We start from the raw sequence: 21,250 nt of genomic DNA on the forward strand, positions 1-21,250 counted from the left end.
AAAATATTTATTTAGGTTTGGCAAACTTTGCAAAAAAAGAAAATACAAACATAAATAAATAAATAAATAAATAAAATAACAAAACAAAAAGATTTGTGGAAAACTTTGCAAATAAAATTAAATAAAATAGCTTTGTAAAATATTTAAAATAAAATAGGTTTGTAAAATATTTAGGTTTGTGGCAAACTTTGAAAAAAAATTAAAACTAAACAAAAAATAAACAAAAAATAAATAAAATAAAATAAAATAAAACAACAGGTTTTTAGGTTGCCTGCAAAATAAAATAATTTATTTAAAATATTTATTTAGGTTTATGGCAAGCTTTGCAAAAAAGAGTAAATAAAATATACAAAACAAAAAATAAAATAAAATAAAATAATAGGTATGTAAAATAATTATTTAGGTTAGTTTTTAGGTTTGTGGAAAATTTTGCCGATAAAATAAAATGAAAAAAATAAAATAGGTTCATAATTTTTTTTAGGTTTGTGGCTAACTTTGCGGAAGAATAAATAAAACAAAACAAAACAAAAACAATATTTTAGGTTTGTAGTAATCTTATTCAAATAAAATTAAATAAAATTAAATTAAATATAATAAAATACAAAACTTCTCTCATTTGTAGTTTTTTTGTTTTTGTTTTGTTTTATTAACACTAATTTTATGTAAAAAAAAAATATTCATAGTTACAATATAATAGGGCACACAGTCAAAGGCTCATGCTGACATGTAGAATGACTGAACATTACCTTTAACAAATTATTCTGATCATGTTGGTTAGGATCCACTATGACTATGAGTTTGCCAAGTTCAACATTTTTTGTTGGCCCAGGAAAAACATTCTCTAAAATCCGACAAGAATAATAAACTGATATAGTGAATAAGCCAAGATCATATTACACCACATTATACACTATTATAACAGAAGAAACTTACCCAGCATTTCCATTCTTTTCATCTCCATGTCTCCTTATTGACTATTCCGCCCCTAAACACCAACCCTCCCCAAAAACCATACTAAAGGATGCTGATCCAGGACAAATCACAGCCACCCTTAATGTTCATAATTCAACACGATTTAGAAGAACTGTTTCCCCAGTTCCTTTCTGCAGTCATTTGGCATTCAATGGAGAAATAGTGTTGCAATGAACAATTAACTTCCAAAAAAGATTATCCCGAATTCCCACAATACTACTGAATGAGTTTTGCAATGAAAGCTGGAATTCTGCAGTGGTGAGATGCTGTGCTCTAAATCTCTAGTCAGTGTACAGTACCTCCGGTCGGCACTGTTATAACTTACTGCATCACTGCACAGGAATGACACTGCCATCAATCATATTAACTCTGGACCCACAAATCAGGAGCAAAAAAATGCACCCCTAAGGTTTTACACAATCAGCATTAATTACATAATTATCCACTTCATTAAAATACCCAATATCGTAACTGGAGTTCAAGGTGTTTCTAACCGATACTGAAAAATGGCCTCCCTAAAAAGACTATTATACCTGTACAAACACACAGACTACACATCCAGCAGGTGCATACAAACATGCACAGGCTATTAAGGATAATTCACCTAAACACGCCTTATGGGGCGTTCACACCTGACGCGACTTGCGCGTAGTTGGACGCTTCAACCTTTTGTGTTTACTCGCTTCATTCGTGCGTAAAATTCACTTCACAACAGATGCGAATTTGCGTTATGGGAGGGGCTTCTGCCAGGCGGCTCCAGTCTCGTTGCGAAATGGCTGACATAGATTTTGTTGAGAGCGTAGCTGCGCTTTATGTGCTACGAAAGGCTGAAAAACGGTGTACACTCGTTTTGTGCCATGTCTGGGTCCATTGTTGTTTCGGATTTCTGCCTCCACTCACTACGTCCTAATCATGTCACTACTAGAGCAAGCTCCTGATTGGTTAATGCGGCGCAATTTTTCGCCAAAGTTCAGATTTTCACATTGCGCGATTTGCACGAATACACGCGTCAAACGCCGGATGTCTATCGCTTCTTTGCATTGATTTAACATGTAAATCACTTGCGCTTAACGCTTTATTCACATCTGGTGTGAACGCACCATTAAAGGATTAGTTCACATCCAGAATAAAAAAAATCTTATAATTTGCTCAGCCCCAGGTCATCCAAGATGTTCATATCTTTCTTCCTTCAGTCGAAAATGAAGGTTTTTGAGGAAAACATTCCAGGATTTTTCTCCATATAGTGGACTTCAATGGGAATCAACAGGTTGAAGGTCCAAATTGCAGTTTCAATGCAGCTTTAAAGAGCTTTACACAATCCCAGCCAAGAAATAAGGGTCTTATCTAGTGAAACGATCTGTCATTTTCTAAAAAAGATAAAAATGTAAACCACAAAGGCTCATCTTGCACTAGCTTGACTTCACACATTACATAATCACATTGGAAAAGTCATGCATGACGTAGGAGGAAGTACCGACCCAGTGTTTTACAAAAACGGTAAAACAATGATTTCGGACGATTTTGAAGTTGGAGAAGAAAATTAGATTTTTACGAAGACGAAGAACTAACCACGTGTACGTGAAATCGTAGACACTTATCGCAGATGCAAGACGAGCATTTGTGGTTAAAAAGTATAGAAATTTGTTTTGTTTTTTTTTAGATGATGACAGATTGTTTAGCTAGAGAAGACCCTTATTCCTCGACTGGGATTGTAGAGCCCTTTGAAGCTGCATTGAAACTGCAATTTGGACCTTCAACCCGTTGATCCCCATTGAAGTCCACTATATAGAGAAAAATCCTGGAATGTTTTCCTCAAAAACTTTCTTTTTGACTGAAGAAAGAAAGACATGAACATCTTGGATGACATGGGGATTTCTATTCTGGAAGTGAATTAATACTTACGGTGCAGTGACTGCAGGCATTTTTTTCAATAGGAATCCAAGCGGGAATTTCGACATCAATTTCAAAAGATTTTCACACTCAAATTTCGCAGTGGATTCAAGTAGGTCACATGAACTGACTTCCGTGTGAGCAGTGCTTTATACATCGCTACACTACTGACAACTGACCTTTTCACTTGAAAATTTCACTAATATGACTGCACATTTACTTCTTATAATGGAAAATGGGTCTGTCAAGTGCTAAAAGTGACACAAAAGGACTTTGAAAGTAGTCAGCATGATACAACATTTCATTTAAATTCATATGACAGCTTTATGTGAAGTAAAAACCAAAATTTAAATGGTTATTTGCTCAAAATCTCTCTACTATGTAATCGTTTCATCTTAAAGTTCACTTCAAATGTAATCAAGACACACTGTGTCAGGTTTGAGAATTTCAAATGACGATTTGTCAGCGTTTTCAAATGTTATTCATTCTTGTATGACTTCAGAAGACTACAACTATAGCACACAAGTCATATGAACTGCTTTTGTGTCACTTTTATGGTCCTGTTTGTCATTTTAAAGCTTCACAGCTTCAATCCTCATTACAGAAAACAGCACACTGCAGTATTTTTTCATTCAGAAAGAAGACAAAGCCACAGGTACCATCACGAGAGTAAGTATACGATGACAGGGTTTCCATTTTTGGATTAAGTACTCCTTTAAAAAATAAATCAACCGCATATGAAAGCTTTTACCCTTAGCGCTCTACACTGTGACACATCAGAAATCTTCAAACTCACCTTGAACGATGATGTGCACGGATGTGGTTCGGGGTCTGCTGCTAGTCTGCACCGCACAGATGTACTGGCCCTCGTCCGTCAAGTCCACATCCTCGATTTTGATGGTGAACTCATCCTGGTTGAGAGTAACCAAACTCACCCGGGGGTCCACGGACCACTTGTCCTCTCCGGCGTACAGTATACTTGATCTGTTCAGCCACGCTGTGTGTGTCACAAAATCCCCTTGTGAGCAACTACAAGAGAAGAGAGAGAATAGTCAACCTTTAGTATTAGAACAAGCATTCCCCTATGAATTATTACCGGCGTATCCCTTTGTGGCCAAAGCACTGTGATCCATCAATTAAGATAAATTCAAATACTCATTAACATTCATTCAAATGTCCCCTGGTACTGTACGTCGGAAGACTGCATCTGTTTCGGAAGCGAGCGCGAATGTATTCCCCTAGATATTATGCGAGAAAGAACAACATGGTAAGACATCGATCAAACCCCGAAACCCTGAAGATTGGGTTTATTAAGTTCAGTGACCCCCAGATAATATTTAAAGCTAAACTGGCTAGGCCCTTTTAGTGATTTGGACTTAAAGACAATGCCATCTCTCCTTATTACGGATACAATGGAATTAGATGCTAATTACTTACAGACCTTCCTTAAATGAGGACATGCTGTGTCTAATTACAGCTATGCCTAACAGTTAGCAGCGGAGGCCAAAATAGGCCCTCTTCATATACTGTAGGGCTATTAAAATCAAAAGCAATCATGCGCTTAATTGATTACTTGCCTGATTAACCATTCAATAAAACGCAGGGACAATTTTCATGCAATCTTTGTTTTATCTCTGATAGCATCACAGCCCAAAAATCATTGGCGTAAATTCGAATAATAGGCGTTCGATGCTCATTAAAGTCCATTATGGTCATAACGCTTACGAGCTCTTTTAGTCGATTCTGGGAGAGGCGCAGCGCTGAACTACTTTAGCTTCTGGAGGGCAACATCCAAGGCACCAGGGACAGATGAGGTAAATGTGCTTCTTTGTGTCTTTTTTTTTTTTTCACACTCGGCAGGCGTGCAGAAGTACTGGGTACAAGCAAAGGCGCTCGTTTTTTTACGAGAGTGGAAACTGCGGCACTGGCCTCCACCTCGTCTTATAATAGACTAAATGAGAACGCTGGAGATCAGTGGAAAGATCAAGCCTTTTCCCAATGGACTGGTTCATAATACACTGCAGGGCATCCTACGCAGAAATATTAAAGTCGCCCCTGTCCGATCCGTCTTCTCCTTGCACTTCTATCTATCTATCTATCTATCTATCTATCTATCTATCTATCTATCTAATTCAGTGGTGTGTGATGGTGTTCTGAAATTAGGAGGAAAAGGCCTCAACGTTTTTTATTATTATTATTTAAAATATAAAATGCATGTCCCTGTCACATTTTCTTGGTTAAATAAATATTATTTACACTTAGGGTTACACTTACACTTTTCGGTAAATTTCAAAAACATTCCAGAAATATTGGAAAATTTCCAGGATTTTTCAGGAATATTTGGAAAGTACATATTTACATGCAAATATTTTTTTTTCTATTTTCTATTTTTTACATTACCAATGTAATCAGTATTCTATTTATTAAAGCCAAGTCTAAATGTTATCAAGTTAGTGTTTTTAAGCGATTTACATTTATTGCAAAATATAATAACTCAAGGCAGTAACAATTTAAACAATATATTTCATTTGTGAACTTATGTTGAGCTATTCTTTTTAATAGTTAACTTTTAACTTTTTAGATCATCAAAGCTTGGTAAATAATTTCTTTAAATATTACCAAGCTTATTACTTACTAAAAACTCCCACAGATCATGTTTTCATGCCATTTTAAGTCTTATTTCGATGTAACAGAGTAGTTATATCTAAGTAAGTTGTTTACTTACTTAAAGTGATCTTACTTAAATTAGTCTTCCCATTGATGCCATTATATTATTCATTCAGACTGATTCGCGAATGCGGAACATGCACGAAGACAACAGCCAGGATTTATCACATGAACCAATCACAGCCAAACATAACCAGTCATATCCAATCATATCACAATAGAGGCATTGCATCCTCTCATGTGACTTCCCGCCATTCATTCTCAATTACCCCCCATCAAACTCACGGCAAACTTTATGGGGTCTGTTAAAACTCAATGGGGTCAGGGGAGGCGAGAGACATGGACAATATATTCCTTTTGTTTTTACACTATAAATTGGTCTTGGTCTTTATAATGGAGCATATCTTGTCCTTATTTTTTAAGAACATTATATTTTGGCGATCTGTGGAATCTAAAAGTTAAAAAGCCCTGCTTCAATAAATCTCTCCCTAGGTGAATATAATAGAGGCAAGTCAGAGCCAACCATAAAAGCAGAAAGAAACGCATCAGCTGGTGTGTAAAGCACAAGGTTGTGAAACAGGGTAACAAAGCACACTCAAGGGCATTCAAAGTTGGCTGGAATAATCAGGAAAAAAATGCAAAGCAAAAGCAGCTGTTGCACCTGTAATTGAACGAAACCCCTGATGAAACACAGTTTATGGGATCAAAGAGCAAAGCTCTTGCACATTCGTCATGTAGACGTGGATGATATGGTAAATAATCCAGGAAACAAGAGCGTTGCTGTTCAAATAGCCTTTCGCTGCACACGGCTGGTGTGCTTGCATGCATACACAGATGACTGCACATGTGCAAGACTGTATATTTGAAGAAACTCTTCACCCGAAGATGAAAAATCTGTCTTTAATATTTACTCACACTCAAACTGGCATGACTTTCTTTGTTCACTAACTTCAAACCACTGCTTCAGACTAAAATACAAATCCTCATCCATAATATTGCTTCATCCAATGAAAAAGTAGTCTCATCTGAATCAGGAGGGAAATACGAGCAAACAGATCAAACACTGTTTACAAGCAAAATAGTTCTAAACAAATATGTTGGTGGATTTTGATGTGAGAGGACAACAGGGGAATGACTTTTTCATTGGAGGAAGTGTTATTATGGATTATGGACTTTTTTCAGGCCAATACTAAATGTTTAAAACACCTTAAAGATGGATTGGTTTCTTATAAGCACATAGCTTTTCACTTCAAAAGATGTTAATTGACAAACTGGAGTTGTGTAGATTGTGGATTATTATTATCTTTTATTGTTATGTTTTTTTATTCACTGCAGAGGATCCATTGAATGAAGAAACCAACTCATCTACAGTGCCTTGCGAAAGTATTCATACTCATCATTTTTTTCACCTTATGTTAAACATTAAATTACTTTAAATTAGTTTTTTTTTTCCACATCAATCTACACTTCATACACCATAGTTGTAAAGCAAATCTTTACATCTTTGCAAATGTATTAAAAATAAAAAAACTTAAATGATGCCAATGCATAAGTGTTCATACCCTTATCTGGGACAGCTGAAATTTAGCTAAGGAGCATTCATATTGCTTGTAGATGTTACTACACTTCGTGTAAAGTTAACCTGTGGCAAATTCAACTGAAAGGCACATGCATCTTAATAAAAGGTCTAACAGCTAAAAATGCATATCAGAGCAAAAACCAAGCCCTGAGGTAAAAAAAAAAAAAACTGCCTGTAGAGCTCAGAGACAGGATTGCATCAAGCCACAGATTCTACTGCATTGAAGGTTCACAGAAGCATGTCGTCTCCGTTACCCTTAATGGAAGAAGTTTGAAACAACCACGACTCTTACTAGAGATGGCCTCCTGGCCAAACTAAATAATTCATAAAGAAGGACCTTGGCTAGAGTGGTGACCAAGAACCTGATGGTCACTCTAGTTGAGCTCCACGATCCTATATGCAGATCGGAGAAACTTAAAGAAGGACAAACATCACTGCAACACTCCACCAATCTGGGCATTATGGTGGTATGGCAAGACTCAATCCTCTCCTCAGTGAAGACACATGAAAACACACTTGGAATTTGCAAAAAAGCACCCTCAGACTGTGAGAAACAAGATTCTCTGGTCTGATGAACCTCAATTCTAAGCATCATGTTTGAAGGAAACCAGGCACTGCTCATCACCTTCAGAGTAACATCCCAAAAGTAAAGTGTGCTGGTAGAAGCCTCATGCTGTGGGGCTGTTTTTCAGTGGCAGGGATTGAGGGACTCATCAGAGTAGAATGCACCGAAATATTGAAATAGCCTTAATGAAAGCCCAGTCCAGAACATTCAGAACCTCAGACTGTGCAGAAGGTTCACCTTCCAAACAGGACAATGAACCTAAGCACACAGCAAGAGTGGCTTATAGACAACTCTGTGAATGTCCTTGAGTGTCCCAGCCAGAGCCTGGGCTTGAACCCAATTAAACATTTCTGGAGAAACCTGAAAATGCTGCCAGACACCATCCAAGCTGACAGAGCTTGAGAGGTGAAAATGTGAGGCAAAGAACGGCAGATAATTGCCAAATGTTGATGTGCAAATCTAGTTGCATCATATCCAAAAAGACTGTAAAGGTGCTTCAACTAAGTACTGAGTTAAGGGTATGAATACTTATGCAATGTACTTATTTCAGTTTTTAAATTTTTTATAAATTACAGCCAGTTCTGTTTTTTTTTGCTTTGTCATTATGGTGCATGAAGTGTAGATTGATGTGGGGGAAAACAAGTAATTTAAAACATGTTTAACAGCAGCAACATAACAAAACGTAAAATGAATACTTTCGCAAGGCACTGTACATCTTGGATAACTGCAAATATTAATTTTTGGGTAAACTATTCCTTTCAGTTTTGGGTGATCTATCCCTTTAAGTATATGTGCACTGTGTTAACTGCACGTTGTTGGTTCAGCTGTGGTATTAAATTATTATTTACAACACCACCATAAAATGCTGTGCATCATAATAACAGCCTCTTGGTAAGACACTGAGGCTAAATCCAATTCAATCAGTCTTAACCTTGAGCAGTCAGAACCTTCTGGAAACCTGTAGCGCAGCATCTTCGGCCACTAGAGCATGTCTGAGCTGCATGTTCATAGCGCCACACTGAATCAGCACAATGCAACAAATACATAAATTAATAAATAACTCTGCCTTATATTCCCTTATCAGAGAAGAGCAGACAGCAAACCAATTTAATCCAAATAAAGTGTCTTCCCTTTCAGTGCAATGAAAAGCATCCAAGGGCGGGGAAAATTAAGCATGCGGAATAAACAAGCACGGCCCTCGTCTATTTTTTCTAGCCCTGGCAGCGAAATGCATGCGCTTTGGGAAAATACGCAATGTTTTTTTTTTTTTTTTTGCATCATCATGATGGGATGTTTGATTATTCTTGTTGTAGTATGGATTACAAGGAGTTAATTTTTAATGCAGTGTCATCATGTTGTTGCTAGATGTTTTTTTTAGTTAGTTTAGAATTACTTTGGTTATTCATTCACGTTGCACTGGAGTCACGGATCTAACTCCATTTCAGCTAGCAGTGCATCAAGCATATCCCACTGTACTTGTGGAGGACAAAAATATATCGGGTATCAGACCAAGTGCGGTTTTGAAAATAAATCTTTCCGCAGGCCCCTCTGGCTACTTCATGACATGAACAAGAGAGGGCATTCATTATTAATTTACTTTGGAGAGAGGGATTGATTTGGCATCGAAGGTCTATAGAGAAAAAAAAAAGCTATAATATATAACACTGGATTACCTCCAAATAACATTACTGTCAGGGAGTTAGTGTACAGCCAAGACAGAACACTGCAGCTACCTGGACGGTAAGGATGTATTGATTTTTTGTCCCAAACACACACACACACACACCGTTACGGAGTCATTGTATGTGAGGCACGGTGTTGCATACACTGTCAACACAGACAGATGGAACAACTTGATTGTTTTTATGTTTCCTCAAGTACAATGCTGGATGTACGGTGTACATATTTTGCTCCTGAGGGTCTGCGCATGCTTTCTCTCTCGCTTCGGTTTCTGATTTTAAGTGCTGACTCATTCCTCTTTCACTTCCCCTAAGTGCATATTGAGGGTGATTGAGTTATTTTCACTCATTTTGAAGTCTTCGAGTGCACAAAGTGCTAATCAATTATTTCATCAGGAGATTTTGAATGCACTGAAATTAACAACTTCAGAGTTCTGAAATACAATGGTAAAGAAAATGTCAAGGTTTGGAGGACCCAGCATGAGTACCTTGGTATGTTGAACTCATAGCTGAAACAGAGCTTCGGTTCACGGGCTGATTTGTGCCATAAGGCAGTAGTTTGCTCCCTTTAACCACATAACTAGACATCACACGGTGAGGGTTTGCGTTACTATGGAGATCTCTCAGCCTCTTGGCTGGATCGTGAAGTGAAAAAACTGTAAAGGCCACTTAGAAAAGTCTAGTTTTCCCACTGGAAAATGCTTTCATCAAAAGTATTCATTTTATCCACTAACTGAAATAAAGTCAATTCAATTGAATGTTCAGCTAAATATAAGAGATTTCAGTTCACTTCAGTGCTTAAATGATGAACATTTAATGGCTTTGAACAAGATCATATTTTCTTTTTAAATGTTGAATTTTCCTTTTTAAAATGTACTGTGTCTGCGTAGATGTGTAATGATCTTTTGGTGCAAATTATTTTATAAAGTATAAAACTTGCCATGTATGTAGTATGAGGCAGTGGTATTTATATTCAAAATAAAGGCAAACAACAAACCTGTAGTATTGTCAGTCCGTTCAACAAATAAGTTTACAAGTCTTAAACTGATAATATGAAATATTTGGCAAGCATCTAAATAGGGCTGTCACTAATGATTATTTTGGTATTTAAGTAATCTGTTGATTATTCTGACGATTAATCCGATTTTTTTTGGTTGTGTTGCGGTAATAAAAATAGACCAAAGGGAACATTAGTGAAATAATTAGGGAAAATTATTGCTGTCAATCAATTAAAAAAATGACCTAATGTGGCAGTGGTGTGAAGTATAAGGCAGTGGTAATTATATTCAATATAATTATATTTAAACTGAAGGCAAACCACAAACCCATTATGAAGCATTGTCACTCATTTCACAAATTAGATTACTTAAAAAGATAGCTCACCCAAAAATGAAAATTTGATGTTTATCTGCTTACCCCCAGGGCATCCAAGATGTAGGTGACTTTGTTTCTTCAGTAGAACACAAACAAAGATTTTTAACTCAAACCGTTGCAGTCTGTCAGCCATATAATGGCAGTCAATGGGGCCCACGACTTTGAGAGTAAAAAAAAACATACACAGACAAAAACCAAATTAAACCCTGTGGCTCGTAACTATACATTAAGGTCTTAACACATGAAACAATGGGTCTGTGCAAGAAACTGAACAGTATTTATCTAATCTTTTACCTCTGATCCACCGCAATATCCAACAGTCCTGAGTGCGTTCACAACAGCCGGCACGTGATGAAGAGCAAGCAACCATAACTTCAGTTGATCTGGCTCAAAAGTTGGGAGTCGGTGAAAAGTCAACACTCCAGCAAATGTAATCTTTTAGTTTTTAATTGATTGTAACAATCAGGATTAGCAAAAGAAATTACCATTTTGAGAAGCCGTCGTACCTACAATCTCTGTGTAAACAATGAGTGAGGTATATGCGCGACAGAACGCTTCCACGTGTGCGTCTACTATGCCAGGGCATGTTGACGCGCCACGCACCGGCTGTTATGAACACGCTCAGGACAGTTGGACATTGGGGTGGATCAAATGATATAATACTGTTCAGTTTCTTGAAAGTTTCTTCATCCGATGACCCCTTTAAAGTAAGCATTTGTCTCAAGATCATGTGGTTATCAGATAAGCTCTCTTCTCGGCTTGCAGTTGTGCTTAACATTACCTGCAATCGTGAATGCAGTGACGGAGAGCTGTCTTTCCTCAGCCGACGCGGTTTGGATTTCCTGTGATTTCTTATTTTGCTGGTGATATTATGATTAACCAGTTTCAATAATTCATGTGATCGAAAGTAATTAACCTACATTTTGTAAGATCATTTAGTAAGATCATTTTGATCAAAGTAATTCAAAACTTTGAGAGGCAGACGATGACATTCTGTGATCAAATTCAATCAACTTGTCAACGCACTCCACAGCGCCACCCAGTGCATTTAGTTATAACTGTTTAGGATTTATCATTGATTTCCAACATTTACGGCCAGCAAATCAACACAGTAAAATTTGAATAGTGTTTTTATTTTTCGAAAAATAATTACAGACCCGAATGTTCGACTATTTGTGCACACCCCTAACAACTATTTGAACATCTGGAATCTAAGGTTGCAAAAGAATCCAAAATACTGCCTTTAAAGTTGTTCAAATAAAGTTCTTACCAATGCATATTACTAATCAAAAATTAAAGTTTGATATATTTACAGTAGGAAATTTACAAAATTTACAACATGATCTTTACTTAATATCCTGATGATTTTTGGCATTAAAGAAAAATCGATAATTTATAAAGATTTTGTGGTCCAGGGTCACATATAATAGCAATGATATCAAGAGCAAGTACTCTATAGTCAAATAATTGAGTAGAGAAATTGTGACAGTCCTACATCTAAGCATGGTAAACAGGCTTGTAAAACAGCTCAACAAACATGAAGTCTCTACACTCTCAGAAAAAGTCACTGGGGCAGTCCCTTTTTTAAAAAAAGTACTAAATACCATTATACAAGGTACAAATATGTACCTTTAAGGTACCAGCATGCACATTTTAGGGGTAAATAAGATACAAAGCTATACCCTGTAAGGGTATTGTCCCACTGACAGATTTTGTACCTTTTTTTCAAAGAGTGTAAGGAAAAACATTCAATTCTAAAGCTGTTACGGTTAAATTTTCTACCATTAACCTTTCAACTATCTGGAATAAAGCAGCTGTTGGATTATGAGCCAGCATCCTGTTCTAGTTAAAATAATAAACTGGTAATATGTGGCACATCTAACAGAAGTGTTCTGAGTAAAGTATTCATCCGGGTACGAGTCCCAGTTTTAAAATCCAGCACGTCTCAGAAGGCACAGGAAGATGCGTGCTATCTGTGTACTTCTGCTCTCTCTGGGCTTTGAAATAGGTATTGGAACAACTGTTAAGGGAACTGGAGGCCTCTCCTATCTCTCTGGAATGGGTAAAAAAACTATTGACATTGTCAGGACTCGCTTCTGTTTCTTCTTGCTGTGACCATTTGCTGTGCAAACACACACACACACACACAATTTCTATCTTGTTGTCTGGGCTTTTGTCCTTCTCTGTCTCTCATTCTCACTCACAACGTGATGAAAGCAATATGAGAGGCTACACTATTTGATATGATTCTCTGCGTCTCTCCATAAGACTGTGCACTCATGATACTCAGATTGCAGTGATGGCAGTCAGGCTGAACCAAGCTGAGCGGAGCAAATTACCTATCCGCTGGTCTGTCTAACACAAGGCCAAACCACCCGAGGCATCCTTCTGGCCCTGCCGTTACTCACGTCCACCCTGACATCCGTAAACAGTTGCAGATGAGATTGAATTAGTAACATACTGGTCAAAATACATGGTAAACAATTGGTTGCCTCTGCTCACATAGATTCTTGGATATTATTGTTCTAGACCAATTTAAAAACCTTTTTGCATATGTTTTTCTCATTAACACTAATTGAGGAAAAAGTGTGTTGAAATTTAACATCGAGTAACAGATCTAAACTTTAAAACATGACCATGTGGCACAGGAACGAAACGGTTCCAGTCCTCTCTGAACCTCAACAAGCCGAGCCGCAACACGTTCATACCACACAAACTAGCAATTGTGCTCTAATTGCATCTTAAAAAAGCATGACAGTCACCTTGTTACAATCCATGCCTGCGAACCTAAATTAGAAACAAGCGAAACTACAACCGCGCAATTAAGGAACAATTAAATAATCGCTTGGATTTGCTTTGGTAACAACGAAGTGTGACCGGTCCGCTGTGTGTTCACACTGATCTGAAGTCGGCGAACCTCTGTGGCGCACGGCGCAGGAGGATTACAGCTTAGCTGAAAATCACCTTGTCTTTTGGAGTGGTGTCACGCAAATGAAGGTGCCCTTTGCAAATAATACCCATTAGAATTTCAAAGTCATTGAGTCTCGGCTTGAGAGGGTGACGGAGCGCTAGATTCACATGCTCTCCCTCTCAGTACCAGCCTCGCTCTGGTGAACCAGACTAGTCATTAGAGAATAGCTGACAATTAACATTCAGCTCATTTCATGCCTTACAGAGACATGTTTTTTAAAAAGGTTTTCAGGTAATGTAACTTTAACTTTTAGTTTCTATATGTGTTCTTACCTTGAACATCTATATCATAAACATTTGAACAAACCACTTGTATAACTGCTCCTATCCACCTTATTTTTCCAGTAAGAGTAGGCACAGCTATTTGTAAATTTAATGTGTCTGGCTTCCGGTCTCATCCTTATCCAGCTATTTTTTAGCTGTACAAAACAGCTCGTTTTGCTGCTTGATATTGCAAACTGGTGTGTCTTACCATATTATTTTAATGTATTATCTTAATTATGAACACAATGGTTTGTAGTGAAAACAGTTTTAGTGTTACTGCACTTAGTTATTCTATTTGTTATTTCCCTATGGCGGCCTATAAATTGGAAGTCTAACACAATACCAGAAAACAGCTTACTTCTGGTGGATAAGCTTTATGAGAACATGGCAATATGTACCAGAGTATGTCATGCCAATAAAGCAATATGAATTGAATTGAATTTACATATTTTCCTGAATAAGTGTTTATGAAGTAATCAGTTGAGTAAATGACTAAATTCAATGAATAACCAAAAAGAAAAAAAAGAAAAAACTAAATAATTCAGTGACTTACTCATACAGTATTTCTTGTTTTATTCAATTAATCACTCACAAAGAAAGAAACTTGAAAATGAATCAGTGTTTTAAACAAACCAATTAAATAAATAATTCAATAACTTACTCATAAAGTGTTTCTTGTTTTGTTCCTGAATAAATTTGTTTTTGAACTAATTGGTTGAGTGAATGATTAAATGAATCACTTAAAAAGACAGAAACTTGATTCATTACTAAATGATTTAGTGTTTTGGATGAATCAATTGTATAAATAATTAAATGACTTACTCATAAAGAGTTTCTTGTATCGTTCTTGAATGAATTTGTGTTTTTAAACTAATCAGCTAAGTGAATGATGCAATGAATCACCCAAAAAGAAAGAAACTTGAATCATTCCTAAACAAATCAGTGTTTTGAATGAACTGACTGAATAAATAGTTCAGTGACTTACTCATAAAGAGTTTCTTGTTTTGTTTCCAAATGAATCAGTATTTTAAACAAATCAATTGAATGAATGGTTTAATGACGTACTTGTTAAAAATGGTTTAAGTCATTTTAGTTTTCTTTGCGCACAAAAAGTATTGTTGCAACATTATAGTTGAACCACTGATGTCTGATGTGTACTATTTTATTGATACTAGTTGCGTTGCTGTCTATGCAGGGTCAGAAAGCTTTCGGATTTCATCAAAAATATCTTAATTGTGTTCTGAAGATGAGTGAAGGTCGTACGGGTTTGGAACGACATGAGGGTGAGTAATTAATGACAGAATTTACTAACTAACCATTTAATGAACAGAATGTTCACAACATAAATGCCTTTACTGTCACTTTTTCACTTTTCTTTACAAGACAAAATTCTTACTGACCCCAAACTTTTAAACCCTAGTTTATATGGGATTAGATATCTGCCACAATTCCAAAGTGCATTTTGCATGCGCGTGAATTGAGTTTTGTGAAGAAAATGTCCGAATCGCAAAGAAAAATTCATTTTGAGCGGATGAAAATCAATTTTGCTTTTAAAATAAGCTTTTGGATGTGTGCAAATCTTCTCTTTTGTGTGTGCAACGTTTCACCCGCTTGCTCCCCTGATGCCCGCCCTCAGTGCTCTCTAAATGCTGAAGGCTCGCTTGCTCAACACAACCCAGTGTTACAATGTGCCACAATTCCAGCCAATCAGAGACGAGGCTGCTAAATTCTGATTGGCTGTCTTGACAACCAATCACAACATTCCCTGCATTACCAATGACAGCGAAAGGGAAAAAATACAGTGCATGCAAAATTATTATGCAAGTTGATATCCTGATCATATTCCAAACAAAATAACTACTCTAATGGTGCATTCACACCGGACGCGACTTGAGCGGAAAAAACGCGCTATTCGCGCGTAGTTGAACGCTTGAACATTTGAGTTTACTCGCGTCATTCGCGCGTGACATTTTCTTCACAACAGACGCGAATTCGCGTCATGGGAGGGGCTTCTGCCACTCGTCAGCGGGAAAGTAGTTGTAAAATAGGTGAATGAGCTCAATTTGCCAGCTTTAGCTTGCTTGTAGTCTCAATATGTATGTATATGTAGGTCAAATTGAGTAAAGAGCGTTTTTTAAAACTTACCAGATTGTCCGACCTCTTCACTCACTTTCTTCCTACCAAGATCCTTTTTATTCCTGTTTCTACAAAAGTCCAAAGATGTATCGTACAGCTCCGAGTAACCACAGACAGCAACGGTGATTTTGTCCTCTATTGTTGTTTCGGATTTCTGCCTCCGTCACTACTAGAGCAAGCTCCTGATTGGTTAACGCGGCGCGGATTTTCGCCAAAGTTCAGATTTTTGAACTCGCGCGTTTCACGTGATTCGCGCAAATGGCGCGGCAATCGCTTGAAACGCTCAATGCACGCCGCTTCATTCGTGCCGCAGGATGGCTATTCGCGTCTTTGCATTGACTTAACATGTAAATCACTCGCACTTGCCGCTTCATTCGCGTCTGGTGTGAACGCACCTTAAGTTTTGTATTTTAATCATTTATAAGTGATACAATTGTAATTGTAATATATAAAAGTGAATATAGCAATTGGAATTCAGCAATTCCAAACGACATAAATCTTAATATCTACTATTTATATTGCATTTATTATATTAAACTATTATATATAAGTGCAGGGCTCGCAAAATTTCAAAATCTCTGGTAGCCCTTCGGGCAGGTACCCTTCAGATCTTGGTAGCCTGAAAATTAATTTAACTAACCAAATTAAAATAGCTTTTTTTATTATTATTTTATATATAGAAAATCAAATAGGAGTCTAAATTTCAATCAAAAATGTTTCAATACACAAATATATACAAATATCTAGGAAGGAATTTTATTTCACTTTTAGTGTATATGCAAAATTTTTAAATACCAATTAAAGGCAATTTATGACCCTTTTTAAGAGCTGCACAAGTAAAATGAACACACAATATACGAATATTAAGCCATAAAATTGCATGATTTATAATTCAGATAAAGGTTCACACAAAAACAAAATATCTTATACAATCGCATTTCAGCCTTTATACCATTAAAAGGGATAAATCAAGTATATCATTTATTATATTTATTTAAAACATAAATATTACTTAATTGTTTAGACTTTTAGAAGGCACGTTAACTTTTCACATTTACAGCTCCGTGTTTGCTGCATAAAAACACATCCAAAAACTTATTTTAAATGCAAAATTGATTTTCGTCCGCTCAAAATGATTTCTTCTTTGCGATACGAACATTTTCTTTACAAAACTCAATTCACGCGCGTGCAAAATGCACTTTTGCACGCTAAAAATATGATCTTTCGCTCTCAGAATTGTGGCAGAGATGTAATCCCATAAGTTGATATATACTGTATATATTAGAGTGTTATCCAAAGAAAAGCCCCACTCACCTTTTCTTCATAAAACATAAAAATCTATTTTGTATTTCAAATCAGGCACACTGTATGTTACAATCCCACGCCATATGAAACCCTGTACATTACATCCACTGTAATGTAGAGCACTCAAACCTAAAACGGTGTAATTCTCTACAGTTCTGCCACTGGTCAGGAACAACAGGTCATAGGGTAAACTGCAGGTCAGGCCTAACAGCCATGTAAAGCCTATAAATAACGGCCACAGCTTCCTCTTCATCGATCTTCATTTACCATACCTCCTTCCTGCACATTGCCAGAGTGACACGGTTTAATTGGCTGCACGGGGAGGTCTATGACCAAACTGTTGGTAGGACGATTATCTGAGTCACTCTGAAAAAGGTTAACTATCTCAACTAAAAGGGTGTAAGGCCATGGAATAAAACCACCTTGAACAACTAGTTGGCTTTTCCCTTTTTTCATTTACAGAATAGAAAGAATGGAGCAGAAATCATATACTGTAACCTGCAAAGGCAGAAGGTGTTAGGTGTTTGATAACTCAAGCCTAAATTGTACCCTTCATTAATAGCTATTGTAAATATTTAGAAAGACAGAAAATACTGTTTTTACTCTTACACAACAGTTCCATACAAGGATGAATACTTCAGCCACAACCATTAAAACTCTCCCATTTAGTTTGACCTAAACAAGACCTGTTGGATTATTTGCTTTGTATATTGCTTATAATATACCAATTCATTCTCAAGGTTCAGTCTACTGAGAAACGTTTACAGACTCTCCACAAATCATCACATTCATCTCATTTTTTTTTTTTTAGAAATGACAATTAGTGTTTGTGTTGAGTCTAGGTCAAGGCTGATGGAGCAAAGGTGATCTATATGAATCATCATTCAAATTGTCCCTTTACCTAGAAGAAAAATAAACACTTCATAAACAGCCATTGATTCCTGTGGAAAAGATGGATGAGGAGTGAGGGGGAGAAAATGCAGAGTTCAGTATGAATTTCATGGTATGCAGGAACATTACATAACCACCTACACTGGTTACTCCTTATTAGCTCTGAAATGGATTCATCCATGAAGCTCATATCAGAAACCCCACACATTTTACTAATTTTCATTTGACACTCCATTAGAAGTCATATTTTAACACACTGATTACTATACAACCATTTGAAGCAGAAATTACCAAACCAAAATAATCTCTTGCATGCAATGAAATCTATATAATAAATATTTAATTTATATATAAATTAAAACATACACAATACATAATACATACACTTCAAAAGTTCAAAAGTTTGAGATCAGTAAGATTTATGTTTTTTAAAGAAGTTTTTTCTGCTCATCAAAGCTATGTTTATTTGATTAAAAATACAGAAAAAAATGTAACATTGTGAAATATTTTTGCTATTTTTTAAATTGTTTTTTTTTTTTAATATATATACTTTAAAATATAATGTATTCATTGTCAGTCTTCAGTGTCAAATGATCCTTCAGAAATCATTCTAATATGCTGATTTAATATCAATGTTGGAAACATTTGTACTGCTAAATATTTTTTTGGAACCTCTGATACTTTTTTCAGGATTCTTTCATGAATAAAAAGTTAAAAATAACAGCATTTATTTAAAATAAAAATATTTTCTAACAATATACACTACTGTTCAAAAGTTTAGGATCAGTACATTTTTTCTTTTCTTTTTTGTTTTAAAAGAAATTAATACTTTTATTCAGCAAGGATATGTTCAATTGATAAAAAGTGATAGCATATTAAAGTCAACTAAAATATAAACCATTATTTACATATTGTAATAACATTTTGCAATATTACTGTTTTTTCTGTGTTTTGGATCAAATAAATGCAGCCTTTATAAAACGTTTAAACGCAGTGTATATTATTATAATTTATTATATATGTGTATTTATACACCAATAAATATACATATATAAAAATACTAAAAGATATTTATATTTAAATCAAGCAACCATTTCAAAAATTTCCAAAAATAACACTTTCCAATTTAGGTTTCATCATTAAGGCAAATGTTCCTTGTAAAAATAAATAAATAAATAAATAAATAAATAAAATAAAATAAAAATAAAATAAAATAAAATAAAATAAAATAAAACATAACATAACATAACATAACATAACATAACATAACATAACATAACATAACACAAAAAAAAAAAAAAACATAACATAAAATAACATATAATAAAATAAAATATAATAACATAACATAACATAAAATATAAAATAAAATAAAATAAATTTAAATTAAATAAATCATGACAAGTTTAACTTGGCTCTCCATATTGCATATTTTATGTCATTCTGCATCATTGCTACAAGAATGCAGATGTTTTAGAATTTTTAGCATAACCAAATGTCATAAAAATCATTGGGTGCCATTTTTATTTTTATTTTTTTATGGAACCAGTTCAGAAAAAGAACTGCTTCTCATTTCCAAACCCTACTAGGCAAGGTTTGGTTTTAAATTAGACTAGCGGGAATCTTCCTGTTCTGCTTGCTTTTTATAATAAGCAGTGACAGCTGTCTAACAGCAGTAACTTTACAGTAACAATCCTCCATATCGCATTCATTCAAATTAGCCATAATACATTTTTAAGACTTTAAAACGGTAATACAACTAAATGTCTGCTTAATATGTACACTAAGCAGGTGATTTTGGCTTATATCAAAGGACGAAACTTTGTTGAGCAGCATTCCCCACTTAATGCACACCGTAGAGAATACAGAGTTGGAAAATGAGCTGCATGACTTCACAAATGTGCCTGGTCTGTCTTTGCCGTCTCCGTGGGCTACGACTCCAGAGAGCGCAAAGACAAATGTCAGAAGGGAGATATTTTAAGAGGAAATATTTTTAAACGCCACACGCACAGTAGAATCGACACCTGCCATCACTCCAGAACGAGTCCCTGCGGCTCACATACGTATTTATGTCTAATAACCTTAATTATCGTCAGCTGAGGTCCTTGGTGATTTACCGCTACGAAACAGCCAAACCTCTACCTGTGTGTCTGGGATCACCTTATCAGGTAAGTCAAGACAAAAAAAAAAGACAAAAAAAAAACATATGCTGAGCTAGAAGAAAAAGAAGTGCTTGCCTTTTTGGCGGCAGGTGGAGGCGGGTAATCTCACTGTTAACGCTGTCTTTTTTTTTACTCAAGGAATGTTCTGCGGCGCAGCAGTATCACTGAAACGGACAGCTCTTTGCGAAGGTGGAAACACTGTCTTGAATGATACGGACGGTCTGGACGTGGTCTGCAGGCTATTTCTCCAGCTTTAATAAATCATTCCCTCCGTCTCTCTCTCTTCCTGTCAGAGTGATTGTCAGCTACCTCTGTGATGAAGAAGATTCGTGCAGAGCTCTCGCTCTCAACAGATGTGCAGGTAGAACTACACAGTGGCCAGATGTTTTAATCAGAGAAGAAGTGCTCGGAGGAAGCCCTCGGAATGCAAATTCAAACCAACCAAGTCGCACTGGGATGATGAGCAGTGTTTAAGAATGTTTATTTAAACAGGGAGTGACTTATACACCACTAGTGAAGATCACTAGAACTTGATTAGCATAGTGCGATGATCTGTGCTTCTCAGTTCCTTTGTGAATTCTAATTAGAGTCTGTAGATGGACAGTAGCAAGAGGAAAATGCAATAATCTAAATGAGAGTGAAAAGATACATTATATTCATAATTATATTGTATTTACAATGCTATACCAGAACTGTTAATGGAATTGAATGTCATATACTATATTCATAATATTGTATTACATTCATACTAGTATAAAACAGTTAATGTTATCGAATGTCATATATGTACTCTTCA

At 35.9% G+C, this 21,250-nt stretch overlaps 1 protein-coding gene across 7 annotated transcripts in view; it reads right to left on the reverse strand.

Annotated features, from left to right (window-relative positions):
• ntm (neurotrimin) overlaps positions 1-21,250 on the reverse strand; it is a 438,362-nt gene that overhangs the window by 52,958 nt on the left and 364,154 nt on the right. For all 7 annotated transcript variants that reach the window (XM_073829597.1, XM_073829596.1, XM_073829595.1 and 4 more), the window contains one exon: positions 3,659-3,891. In XM_073829597.1, coding sequence (XP_073685698.1) covers positions 3,659-3,891 — 233 coding nt within the window. The remainder of the gene's footprint in view (positions 1-3,658; positions 3,892-21,250) is intronic.

The sequence above is a fragment of the Garra rufa genome, chromosome 23 (assembly GCF_049309525.1).
Source record: "Garra rufa chromosome 23, GarRuf1.0, whole genome shotgun sequence".
NCBI lineage: Eukaryota > Metazoa > Chordata > Actinopteri > Cypriniformes > Cyprinidae > Garra > Garra rufa.